Source organism: Rissa tridactyla, chromosome 1, assembly GCF_028500815.1.
Source record: "Rissa tridactyla isolate bRisTri1 chromosome 1, bRisTri1.patW.cur.20221130, whole genome shotgun sequence".
Classification (NCBI taxonomy): domain Eukaryota; kingdom Metazoa; phylum Chordata; class Aves; order Charadriiformes; family Laridae; genus Rissa; species Rissa tridactyla.
The window spans coordinates 132,846,265-132,859,883 of NC_071466.1; the positions used below are offsets into that span (position 1 = coordinate 132,846,265).

General features: G+C 48.4%; 2 protein-coding genes across 4 annotated transcripts in view; both read left to right on the forward strand.

The window, feature by feature from the left end:
* CASR (calcium sensing receptor) overlaps window positions 1-3,145 on the forward strand; it is a 79,729-nt gene extending 76,584 nt beyond the window's left edge. For all 3 annotated transcript variants that reach the window (XM_054188651.1, XM_054188653.1, XM_054188652.1), the window contains exon 7: window positions 788-3,145. In XM_054188651.1, coding sequence (XP_054044626.1) covers window positions 788-2,238 — 1,451 coding nt within the window. In that variant the 3' untranslated portion in view covers window positions 2,239-3,145. The remainder of the gene's footprint in view (window positions 1-787) is intronic.
* Window positions 3,146-6,717: 3,572 nt separating this feature from the next.
* Window positions 6,718-13,173, forward strand: LOC128904418 (cystatin-B-like). The gene is made up of 3 exons (XM_054188731.1): window positions 6,718-6,951; window positions 11,547-11,648; window positions 12,369-13,173. Exons 1-3 carry the CDS (start codon window positions 6,886-6,888, stop codon window positions 12,495-12,497), a joined length of 297 nt encoding a protein of 98 aa, XP_054044706.1. The 5' UTR covers window positions 6,718-6,885; the 3' UTR covers window positions 12,498-13,173.
* Window positions 13,174-13,619: the final 446 nt, after the last annotated feature.

Here is a 13,619-nt window from a genome sequence, read left to right on the forward strand (position 1 = left end):
TTTCGGTTGAAGAAGAAGAGCAGAAGCAGCAGGTCCTTGCCTTTTGATCCTGGCAGCCATTGGAGACATACATTGCCATCCCAGTAGGCACAACTAGTTTCATGTAGAGGAAAGAGATGAAGGCTTCAATTTTTCCTTTGCAAGTATCAGTGGGACACTTTGCTGGGTGTGGGGAAAGTGATATCATTAAGACACATTTTCCCCTGATGTTCCAACATGAAATGAGAGTATGATGGGAGTCAAGGGCATTGCCTGCCTTCGGGGAAGAGCAATTTAAACACTTGTAAGACTTGCCTCCATGGAATATGAAATAGAGTCTCAAAGCGCTTAAGGAGGCAAGCACGTTTTTAATTTTCTCTGTAATAGAGACAGGCAAGATGTTTCAAATGATGGTAAAAGTGTGAGAGGGAGGAAGACAGACAGAAGTAGATGATAAAAATGAAGGAACAAGAGAGAGGGACAGAACCTGTGTAACAGCAGATAGCAATCAAAGTTTGCAAAGTTTTGCCAAGAAATGGATTCCAAAAATATGAGTGCAGGGGCAGAATTTTTTTTAAGATGGAACTAAGTATGCCTTGTGTTTTGCTGTATATCCCATGGGATGCTAGTTGTTTCAGTGTAAAACACTCTGAGACACCGACATGTGATTCCGGGAACCTGCAGATACCTGAAGGGAACACCCCATGTATATAAGGTGAAGGCTGGTGCGTAGCTGCCATGTATGTCATCCCACATTCCAGCATCTCATTCCGACACACTTACCCTCTCCCTGTCCCTTCTTTTTCAGATGCAAGTGCCTGTGACAAGTGCCCTGAGGATTACTGGTCCAATGAGAACCACACGTCCTGCATCCCCAAGCAGATAGAGTTTCTGTCCTGGACCGAGCCCTTTGGGATCGCTCTGACTCTCTTTGCTGTGTTGGGAATTTTCTTGACTTCTTTTGTCCTGGGAGTCTTCACCAAATTTCGCAACACGCCTATCGTCAAGGCCACAAACCGGGAGCTGTCCTACCTCCTCCTCTTCTCCTTGCTCTGCTGCTTCTCCAGCTCGTTGTTCTTCATTGGCGAGCCCCAGAACTGGACTTGTCGTCTGCGGCAGCCAGCTTTCGGCATCAGCTTTGTCCTCTGCATCTCCTGCATCCTGGTGAAAACCAACCGTGTCCTGCTCGTCTTTGAGGCAAAGATCCCCACGAGCCTCCACCGAAAGTGGTGGGGCCTCAACCTCCAGTTCCTCCTGGTCTTCTTGTGTACGTTCGTGCAGATTGTCATCTGTGTGATTTGGCTTTACACAGCCCCGCCATCCAGTTACCGAAACCATGAACTGGAGGATGAGATTATCTTCATCACCTGCCATGAAGGCTCCCTGATGGCCCTTGGCTTCCTCATTGGCTACACCTGCCTCCTGGCGGCCATCTGCTTCTTCTTCGCCTTCAAGTCTCGAAAGCTGCCTGAGAACTTTAATGAGGCCAAGTTCATCACCTTCAGCATGCTAATTTTCTTCATCGTCTGGATCTCCTTCATCCCTGCTTATGCTAGCACATACGGTAAATTCGTCTCTGCCGTAGAGGTGATTGCAATACTGGCTGCCAGCTTTGGGCTCCTGGCCTGCATCTTCTTCAACAAAGTCTACATCATCCTCTTCAAGCCCTCCCGCAACACAATCGAGGAGGTGCGCTGCAGCACAGCTGCCCATGCTTTCAAGGTGGCCGCCAGGGCCACACTGAGACGGAGCAATGTGTCACGCAAGCGCTCCAACAGCCTGGGGGGCTCCACCGGCTCCACTCCTTCATCCTCCATCAGCAGCAAGAGCAACCATGAAGACCCTTTTCCTCTACCGGCTTCTGCCGAGCGGCAGCGCCAGCAGCAACGTGGGTGCAAGCAAAAAGTCAGCTTTGGGAGCGGCACGGTCACCCTGTCGCTGAGCTTTGAGGAGCCGCAGAAGAATGCCATGGCCAACAGGAACGCCAAGCGCAGGAACTCACTGGAGGCCCAGAACAGCGATGACAGCCTGATGCGACACCGGGCCCTGCTGCCCCTGCAAAACAGCGAGCCCCTCAGCGTTGAGCCCGGCTTCCAGGCAGCATCCAGCCCGGAGACCAGCTCACAGGAGTCGGTGGTGGGAGACACCAAAGAAGAGGTACCAAACCCTGAGGCAGAGCCTTCCCTGCCATCGGCTAACTCCCGAAATTTTATAGGCACTGGAGGTGGCTCTGTCACAGAGAACACGGTACATTCCTAACGAAAGAAGATCATGAAAAGCACACCAGTCCCCAAGAGGAACTTGCTCACCTCTTGCTTCTGAATGGGAAAGACAACAAAGACACGCTCCTGTGACACAGCCCCACCACACCTTACTGTTAGCGCCGGCAGGGTAACACACGTGCCTCCAGAGGAAGGACTGTGTCTGGGGAGCCTTGGACTGAATTTGCGTTCGCTTTATCAAAACCAGGACACCTCAGAAGGACAAGTGAAGATTGCCTCTGGTGGGGCTTAAGCAGAAGTCTGCATGCTGCCTTGCCTCCATAAGCTTTTCCTGCCAGACTGCAATTCAGCTGACTATGGGAGGCACTAGGCAATTCCACTATACTCTGCTTTTACATTTATGTATAATATTCCTCTTTCCCACTATGTATAATATTCCCTCTTTATCCAGTATATGTGATCTGTAACCATGTGCATCAGGACTCTCAGCTCTACAAAAGTAAGGTACACGGTTTCACTTGGGGAAAGCACGGTCATGGGGAAAATAAAAAAGCCCCCAACATCCTGCACGCTGTGTACAGCCAAGGGTGTGAACATGTAAAGTATTTAATGTGACAGAGCGCCCTGCTATTTATATTTAGTAATGTCCCAATCTCTCCTTTCTGCCCAGCAGGAAATACTGGACAATACTCTTCATAGACTCCATTGCACTAGACCAAGCTACTAGGTTCCTACTGGTTTCCTCCAGCTGAGGTACCTTTACCTCCCGCCTGCCTGCTTTGGTGGAGGGGGAGAACAGCTTGTAAATCCCCTCCCACCCCCTGGAGAACGTTGCGAGAGCACAATGAGATGTATCCATGATTGATTATGTCGCTAGTAGTTGTATGCTTAACAAAGTGTTGCTGCTGTAATATCCCACATGGCATACATGGCTAACCCTCTCACACCATAGTCAGTGTTGTGCTTTGCCACATTAATCTGCCTCACACCTACACGGAGCATTGCGCTAGTTGTGACGACACTGGGTGGGGCCTGATGATACAAAACAAATGGAACAAGGCGAAATGGAGGAGCTAGGGATAGAGAAACAGCCCCCAGAGGTGGTAATACGATCGCAGGAGTGGGTGAATATCTGAAGCGTGTGTGTTGGTAGATGACTGGATGAGGAAGGCGTACAGGCCTGTGCTCTGAGACATGGACAACGACAAATGGGTAAATTGGCTCTGTTTTGGCTCCTGTAGGCCACCTACTAGATTATTTCCCTCCTGGCTCATCTTGACGAGAGGGCACCTAGTACAAGAAGGGTGGACTGCACCTAAAGAAAAACAGTAAGGACTTCAGCAGAGAGCGTAGCGGAACTTCATTACTCTTGACACTTGTCCCACTCCCCCAAATGCAGACGTAAGTGCTCCTGGTTTTGCAAGGCATACCTGGTTCCTCTCCATCCATGCTGGAAAGGTTGAAGTAAGAGAGTCATGAGAAGAGCTGTTTGTTGCAGCCCGATAAGAGAAAAAGCACCTCTCGACAGCTTGGCAGGAGGGGTGGGGTTACATTGCAGAACTTATTTCCCTCCTCCCAGATCGTGCATGCAAGAACAAGCGTCTGAGGTGAAGATGTCAGTACCCTCCCTCGTCAAACATGAAGGTAGTCCACACCGCTGTGGAAAGGCAGACGGGCCTGCAGCTTGGTGTGAGCCGAGACCGAAGGACTGCATGAATGCGTTGGGGAAAATACCACAACTCTCTTGTTGCTGTTTTCGCTTGGTTGTTCTTTTGTCAGGGCAGGCAAATAAAACTTACAGGTGACATTACTGCATTAAAAACTTTGTTTTGCCACCTCCACTTGTTGCTGACGAGGAAGAGGAGTTTTGGCTTAGTAGAGCACAGTGGGAGTCCAGAAACCCAAGAAGGGCACTATTAAGACAAGCTATTTTAACGCTTTTGTTGGTTTGTTACGTGCACCTCGAAGTGGGCTCAAATTTTAATTACACCATGGAGGAACCAATCCAACTTTAAATGTAAGGCCTGCAAATTACAATATTTGATTAAAGCTATGGCATAGCAGGTTAAAAGGGAAAAAAAAGAGAGTTTGAAAACACGAATTCTTGCGGCCACACTTTTGGAAACCACAGTCTACCCCAGACCCAGTGGGAGTTGCTCGTTGCTTCTGAAAAAAGAGGTCCCTTCCCCAGGCTGCTGAGTGTGGCATCTAGGCTTAATTTAGGGTACGGAATTGAGAACCCGTGGTCTCCTAACTGCACGAACGGAGATGGGCACTAGATGGCAGAAAGGGCTAAAAAAAAGTACTTCTGTTACGGCCATGCTTTGAAAAATCTCAGTAGCCAAGTAGTTTTAGTGCTGGTGAATCATTCCTACGGGCAAAAACCAGTACAGCGGCCCCTGAACTGAAGCTGACAGCATTGAAAAGATAGAAGTGCTTAATGAATTAAATGAAAACGACACACGATGCAAAATGAAGACTGTCTGTGAACGCACACAGCGTGAGAAACAGAAGGTCATCACTGGCTGCCTTGTTTGGAGAACAATACTCATGGGCTCTGCACACAGTAGGTGTTGACATTTGGGTGTTTTTCATTCTTTGGGTGGTTTCCATTCTTCAGGTGGTTTTTGTTCTTTACCTAAAAGGAATTTGTACCCTGGCGTATGATGATGTTGTCCCAAAGCGGGGTCATTTACCCGGTGTGCAAGACACCAATAGACACACAGAGCAGTGGTATTTATTTAAATCATTTCTGCAGAGATGGGTGCTAGGTGGTAATCCACAAAGCGAGCACGCCGGAGTACGTGCTCCTGGGAATATTCATGCAGTTCAAAACACTGAAATACACACCCTGAATCATAATTATTGATTAGTACTTTATCTTAACAATTTCTTTTGGTTAGTACAGTCTCTCGCGTATGTCTTTTAATTGATGTGCGCGTGCACCAGTACGGGGGTGGGGGGAGGTGGTGTAGTTCTGTTCACGCTCTGAGTCAGTGGTCGCGATCTCCCACTGCTGCCTGTTCCTTTCCCCAGTTACTGCAGATCTTTGTTGACTTTATGCTTCATTCAGCGGCTGTCCGGGTTTCAGCCAGTTTCAGCGCCTTCTGCGGAGGGATGTTCCCTTGTTATCAACCCTCTGTTCTTCTCCAAGGGTAAATTCATTAGCAAGGCATGTATTGTTTATACAAAGCGTCCGGTTTCACAAAGCCTCGTAGCCTTTTTACAGCTCTTTCCTCTTGCTAAGTGAGAGAGTCTACCTCCTAAAATACATTCTACCTTTTTAAAGTACATCAAATGAGGCTCCAACAGCTGCCATAATTTTATAGCAACAATTTGCTGGGGATCTCCCTCCCCACCCTCACTGCACCTGTACCCTGAGCTCTAAGGCTGAAGCTCCACACGCCCTAGTGATGCAGACGCAGCTGGAAGGGGAGTTCAGTGAGAAAGGACCCCCCTCCTGAAGGTGATTTGCAACCAAGCCCTTTTTTCCCATTCAGGGAGGAGGGTGCATGTTCTCATCCTGCCAGGTCCAGGAGAAGAGGAAGTTTGCTCAGACACCCATCCGAAAGCCTGTCTGTCTGTCACACAAGACGACACTGATGAAGACAAGTTGGGTAACACCGTCTGTTGAAAGCTCAAGCCTGAGAACCTCCACTGGCATGTCCCACCAGAAGTTGCCCATGTGAATGGCTGTCCCGTCCCACCCTGCCACCGTGGCTGAAAAACGTCCTGGAAAGCACGGGCCAATGTGGCGTTTGCTGAACCATCCGGTAGAGAAGCAGCAGCAGTGGGGACAGGAGCAAAGAGTGTATCAGCTCTGTGGTGGGATTTCCGTTGGAAAAGTTGTCTGATGGGCAGGGAACCCACCCAGTGAGGGGCCTGATCCTTCACCCCCGCTCTGCTCACACCCCCAGCAGAGCTCTGCCCGGCCATGGCCCCAGCGGAGGAGCGTTTATTTCCTCCCCACAGAGGAGGGAGGTGATACCAGGGGAAAAGAAATAGTTCTTCCCCACCCTGTTTCATTCTTCTCACCATGCCCTCCCTACCAGCACAGGAGGTCCATTCAGTATGCAGTATCTGGCTGATGTTCAGTTTAGGGTTATATTTACCAAACGTACCAAGGGATGCTGGCAAGGGCGGTAGGAAGGTAGGTTGTTGTTGGTGGTGGTTTTCCAAGGAATCTGGATGTTTAAACTGGTGGGGGGAGGGAAATTTAGCTAAAGACCTGAAGTCTCACCAGGGGGTTTCCCAAAGGCTGGATGACTCACAGAGGTGCCACCCGCCGCGGACAGGCCGCAGCCTTTTAGTGGAGGCAGCTTTTTATGGCAACTCTTGCTTTTAGCTTTTCCCCCCCCACACCCCGCTTCCATCTTTTCTAGCATACCGCGGGTCGGGAGGCTCTCCGCCAAGCCCGCGCAGCCGGGCCCGCCCGCTCTGTCGTACCAAACGCTAAACATCCCCGCCCCGGCCCAGCCGCGCCCCCGGGGCCATCCCCGCCTCCCGCCCCCGCCGGCCTGACAGGGGCCGGCCGGTCCCGCCCGCCGCCTCCCGCTTCGGAAGGCCCAAACGCAGGTTGGAGCCCCAGGCCCGGCCCCGGTCCCGCCCCGCCGGCAGGCCCTGCCCCTCCTGAGCGGGAAGACGGGAGCGGCGCGGCTGGGAGCGGCACGGAGCGGCTGCCACCATGTTGTGCGGGGGCACCTCGGCGGCGCGGCCCGCCACCGACGAGACGCAGCAGATAGCGGACGAGGTGAGTTGGGCCCCGCCGCGCGGCGCCGGGGGGGAAGTTCCGTGAGGGGACCGCCGGACCCCACAAGGGCCTGGCGGCGGGGCGCTGGGCGCACCCGGGGCGGGGCGGGGCAGGGCGGTGCGGCGGGTCTCCCGGGGCTTCTCCCGCCGGGCCTGTTGGCGGTCGGAGCCTGCCGGCTTGGGCGGGCGGCAGCCGGCTTTGCCTGCGGGCCGGGCCGCCGGGGGGACGCATGGACAGGCCGTAGGTTTGAGCGCAGCGCCGGGGACCCGTCCCGGTGCAGAGGGTGGCTGAGGGCCTGGGGGTGGCCGTCGCTCTACACAGCCGAGGGGGCAGGCGCCGTTCCTCCCCCCTCAGCTTAAAAGGAGGAAAACTGACAGGCCGCGGAAGCGCGGTGAGCGGTCGCTGGTTCTCTGGAGCCCTGCCTGCGCCTGCTTGGCCCTGCGTAGTTATTATCGACTCCCGGCAGAGCAGGTTCGGGATTTTAAAAGAGAGATTTAGAGAGGTCAGGGGCGGCCACGGTGCGTCCAGCTCTGTCCCTGGCTCTGCAGGTGATGTGCTGCCTGTCGGCGCAGGGCCACCAGGCAACCCATCTACATCCCAGCCGCAAAAGGTCCGTTTTCTTCTTGAGCCTGGTGAAGGAGCACAAGTAGTTCTTAAAAGGGTTTTTAACTGAGAGAGCTTAGATTTAGATTAGATATTAGGAAGAAATACTTTACTGTGAGGGTGGTGAGACACTGGAAGAGGTTGCCCAGGGAAGCTGTGGATGCCCCATCCCTGGAAGTGTTCAAGGCCAGGCTGGATGGGGCTTTGGGCAGCCTGGTCTAGTGGGAGGTGTCCCTGCCCATGGCAGGGGGGTTGGAACTGGGTGATCTTTAAGGTCCCTTCCAACCCAAACCATTCTATGATTCTACACTAAAGACTAAACCTTGTAGCCAGGTTTTTTGGTTTGGGTTGGGTTTTCTGCTGTACCCCGAAGGAGAACTCAGCTCACTGCCAACTCCAAATCCTGATACTACTTGCAGTAACTTAAATTATTGCCCATGTTAGTGGAGTGCATGATTTTGCTCTAAAAATGGCTATGTACCACTACGCTCTTCTTTCAAAGCACGAGATCTTTCTGTCATCGAGGAACCTCAGGTTCCTTCTGCATTTTGGTTTTATCAGCTAGGGTGTGTCAAGCCAGTGAAGAAAGATGAAGGACAAGCTCCAGCTTCTTAGGCTTTTTGTCATTGTCTAGATTTGTTCCTCAAGCTGCAGCAGTTTCTAAACATGTACAAAGCACCCAAAGGCAGAGCAGTCGTTGAAATTAACAGTTAGCTTGTAGAATCTGATGATTTTGCATTTAAAAAAAAAAAATGTGGATCTCCTAAGCACTAAACTGAGTTTGCGGTAATGACTACATTACTGAGAATTGCTGAGAGTCACAATTACTATTTTGATCCAAAAAGACTACACGTCACGTTAAAGATAATGTGAGTTTGCAATTAATGTTGCACATGGACTGAAAACTAGATTTGTTTAAAATCCTGAATTTCCATTCCATGGCAGACTGCAGTGGTTTTTGGTAGTCCAAATATAAAATGAAGAGTAAAAACAAAACCCATTTGGATTTAGACATGAGTGGAATTAACTAAAAATCTGGCATTTTCATTTAAATCACCTAGATATTTCAAAGATTGTCCAGCTTATTTTGACTGCCAGCTTAAATTACTTTATTTTATGTAATATACATGGAAAAACCCAAAACTGAAATTGGCCCATGCAGTCATATTTGTATCTGGATATAGACTGTGAAGGAAACATCAGTTTTCTTAAATCAAGGTAAACTTCTAAAATTACTTTGTTTGCTTAAAATCAAATCTTTGTGGAGATTTGTTAGAGCCTGCCAGGTTGCTTGCTATAAATACAGTTTCTGTTCCTGCTTTTCCAGTTCTTGCTTCCATTGTATTGTTTCGTAAGAATCATAGCAGTGACCGAACGTTGTTAAGATTCACAAGTACTGCCCAGAGCAGGTACAGCGTGAGACAGAGCAGGACAGCTTCCCTCCAACGGTGTCTCTGGCATAGAAGTCCCATAGGAACTGCTTCTCCATGGCAAGGATTTCCACCCCGGCCTGTTCAGCCCTTGGCTTCTCGCTGGCAGCTGTGGCAGAGATTGGTCAGGCTGATTTTGAACCATCTGCTTGTTAGTAAGTGCTCTGTGAGTAAGCAAACAGGCCATGCAGAACAGTGAAGAGCTTTCGGGGCATGATAATTTTCAGCCCCGTGATTGAATCTCAGATTTTTTGGGTGGGAAGGGACTGCACCACCTGGCGAGCACAGGGTCAACCACCCCAGGCTGCTCCCGGCTTTGTCCAGTCAAGTCTTGAAAACCTCCGAGGGTGGAAACTGTAGTTTCTCTGGGCAGCCTGCTGTACTGCAGGAGCGCCCTCAGAGAAAAAGATTTTCCTCACATCCAGTCTGAACCTCCAATTTCCATTTATGACCATTGGGTATCATTCTTCTGTCCCAATGTAAAGAGCCTGGCTTCTTGTAGGTACCGGAAAGTTTTCCTCAAAGCCTTCTCTTCTCCAGGTTGAGCAAGCTCATTTTCTTCCTCCTCTCACAGCACGAGCGCTCCAGCCGTATGACCTCTTGGTGGCCCTCTACTGAGCTCTCTACAATTTATTGACATCTTTCTTGTATTGGGGGCCCAAAACTAGACACGGTATTCCAAATGCTAATGACAGTGATCATGAACTAGCAGGGTGGGCTGATACCAGGTCTTTCAGAGAGTCTCTCTCTCTCTGGGCTCTCCCTCTCCACGCTGAATCAGGATGCCCATTTGTCATCTGTGCTGTCACATCATGTGCTGTGACAAATGCTGCGGTAACACCCTGACAAGCTGGCAGCTGCCTGTGACTCTGAGCTGTCCACAGTCACGGAGACCAGTGTTCAGCTTCCTGGTGGAGGTACAAGATGTGCTGAGCCAGGGCGATTTCGAGACCTGTGAAACCCACCTTGCACAACGCCTAGGGATTGCTAAGGGAGCACGGGACGGGACAGGGTCAGTGGGATGTTTATGTCTGCCCTCTCCCCCACTTCTTAAAATTTCTAATAGTAGCTCTAGTGATGGAAAATGAAATCATTTGCTCCATTCTCTGACTCAGGGTAAGGAGAGGAGGAAGGACTGAATCGCTGTACTTTCTGGGGCTGTGCCCTTCCTTGCATCTCAGAATGCAAAGTTGTTCAGGGCACTTTGATTTCCGTATGGCAAAAAAAATACATACAAAAGTGTTGGACTAGATGATCGTTGAAGGTCCCTTCCAACTGAAATATGAGAGATGATGTACAATATGGTCATGGCCCCCAGGAGCAGGATGGTCACTGATCAGCTGTCTGGGAAAGGCACCAGAGTTTGGTCCTGCACCTTCTTGGTGCTGGAAAGGTGGGAGAACATAGCGTGTTGCAGGAATTGTTCCTATTCCTACTTCACCTAAAGCACCTGAGCAGTGGCAAATAGGCACTTGTTTTCCCCTAAGGAAGCAGGTGGGGTTCGGGCAGGGTAGCAAATGTCTTCATTCCCCTTGAATTTAGGAAGAAGGGGAAATACACCATATCGCTGGAAAGAGAAAATCTACTCCCTGGTGGTAGTGTTGCTCTGGGAGTGGAGAAGGGGCTACATAATGATGCAGTGGAGGAGGTAAGGCCGCCTGGGTAGGACAGAGCTTACAGCGAGGACTCCCAAGACTAATTCATATTGCCCTTGTAAACAAAGCCTGAAATCTGCTTTCGTAGCCAAGAATTCTAGCCACAATGTTCTAGAGAGTCAAGTGTGGGAAATAAGAGCTGCAACTCATATGAGTTCATGCCTCCCTGTGGGGTATTGGGCAAGTTATTCTGACTGCGTGAGCAGTGGTTTTACACTCTGGAAGTTGGCATGGTAACTCAGAAGCCTTTATGGTTCAGTTATTTTTTGGAAAATATTTGCAGTTTGAAAACATTCTAGATTCCAGCAGACATGCTGGAAGAACTGTCAAGTAAGTGTTGTAAAACCTCAGACTTGGGTAGTTTGCTTTCGAAGCTCCATTTTTGGATGTCTGTCTGTCTGTTCTGTGATGCTGGGTCTGTAATAACTTGTTTTGAACTTGAGAAGGGAGCTAATGCTGAAGACATTCCTTTTTCGTGTTGTAAGAATGATGTATTTTAAAAACTTCTATTTAAAAAAGCCTATAGTCTTGTGCATGTAGATACCGAACACCTTCACATTTATTTTTAAATATACAGGACAGAAAGGGAAGCTGAGACGTCAGTAGAGGAACTCATTTGTCAAAATAAATCTTTTAGAATACCCACACAGTTCTCTGTTGGAGGCTCCAGACTTGGTGTCAGTCTGCAGCGACTGAATCATACCGCTGTCTTGGCTTTGCTGCCTGTCTAGAATTCTGGTCTTACTTTAACACAAAACTTAACATTATTCATTTTGATCTTCTCGTAACTTGGAAAAGCAGGAACTCTGTCTCTGGGAATTCAGCAGCAGTGACCTGATAGTGTGGGCCGTAAGTCCTAAATACTTGAATCTTGCATCAGTCTTGAATAACCTATTGTTTCCTTAAGGTGAAACCTCAGATAGAAGAAAAAGAAGGGAAAACATTTGATGTCTTCACTGCAGTGGAGTTTAAAACTCAGGTGGTTGCTGGAACAAACTACTTCATCAAGGTAGAGGACACTTATTTTTTTTAAAAAATTTGTACGTATAATATTTGGAATGGTGGGTTTTTTTCTTTACTTACCTACAGAGGGATGCTTAAGATTTGGCCTTAATGAGAAGAAAATCTGTACATTAAAAATAAACAAATAAATCCACACCCCGCTCCTCCCAGCTGCTCTCCCTGCCTGTCTATAAATGGAGATAACAGTACTTCTCTATTTTCATGACTTCCACTTTTCAGTTACTTTGTGAAACTTGGTCTTGGGGGTAATTACACATCTGTGATGTTGAGCACTAACATTGCATTATGTGAAGTCAAGATGTGTAAAGATACAGTAAAGTATCAAACCTGCTCTGACTCTGCCTGTAGTGATGCCAGACACAAAAAGCAAGCAACAGTGATCAAAGCATTTAAGTGCTTGTTGTGCCAGATAAGATTAGAGCATTTTGCATGTGTGCAATATATTAATCACTTCTCTGCAACTCCAGTTCCCTACCCGTAAATTCCCTATCTATCTCAGGCACTCAGGGAGTACTAACAAGCATGGAAAGATGAGGTGATATTTCCATGAAGTCAAGACCCCCAGTCTGGTTTAAAACCTTTTGAGGTGATGGTTTTTCTTACCACCCGTCCTCTTCTTCATCCTCAAAACATGCCAGTCTACACCATCCCTCCTGCTGAAGGCTGCTGTTACTCCGTGGAACTCACTGGTTTTCATGCTTTGCAGGTCCATGTTGGCAATGATGAGTTCATGCACCTGCGGGTGTTCAGAAGCCTTCCTCACGAGAATAAGCCGCTGAGTCTCCACAGTTACCAGAGCAGCAAGACTAAGCATGATGAACTGGCTTTTTTCTAGCACACTTACCTTGTGCATTTTCCTAATGGTTTCTTGTATGCATTTTCTATAGGCTGCAAAATGTTGATTGCTGTGCCAACAAAGGAAAAAAGGAAGTGTCTTTTTTTTTAAACTTAATGCTGGAAAAAAACAATTTCTTTTATGGCATCCCCTTCCTGTGCAATATCTAAATTTTAGAGTTACACAGCTCTCCTTTTGCCTACGCTAATGCAAACCCAAGTAGCTGCACTGACTTCAGTGCAACTTAACGGGAATACTGTGGCTGAGTCCTGTTTGTGGACTTCCTTGTTCTGGAAATTGAAAGGGGAGTGACACTAGCACTCATGTATTTACAGCAAGGACCAAGAGGAAAACCAGAATCTTTTCTGTGCTCTTTCGCAACTCTGAATATATGTGTACTATGTATTTTATTGGCAAAGACCTGAAGAGAGACTTGAGCTGAAGAAATTTGGAAGGCAGGAGAAAGAGGAGGATTATAGTCTTTTGAAACAACCATTCCCTTGCAATCGTGTTTATCCTCTTGCAGCAGTGGGATATAATGTCCAGTAGAGGGTGTATGAGTTAAAAAATAAAAAAAACCCAACTTGATTGTTTTCTCAGTCCTAAGGAAAAGTCCTGGAAAGGAACTTAAGTTGGACAAGCATTTCTGCACTAATAAATATTTCTCTTGAATTGAGATGGCATACTTGACTGGTGTTTCACAGACTCTCTTTACTTGTTTTCAGTATTGGTTATTATCTTGCTCAGAGGGTTTTTTTTCCATGAGTGTTTTTCATATGCCAGGTAACCTTATGTTTATTCTGTGTTTTAATTAGAAATACGTTAAACTGGTGAGGGATATGAAAGGCTACAAGAAAGGCTTCTGCAGGTATATCAGCAGCAAAAGAACACTAAGGAAAACGTGGGTCCTCAGTGCTCAGTGGAGCAGGGCACCTGCTGACAGAGGACACCGAAGAAGCTGAGGCACTCAATGCTGCCTTTGTCTCGGCCTTTACTGGTAGGACTTGCCTTCAGGAATTCGAGGTCCTTTGGGAAGAGAAGCTGAAAGGGGCGTACTCTGCCTTACACCTGTAGTGCTTCAGGTGGCAGAAACAGCCTTCTGTAGTATTTCAGAGCCTACTT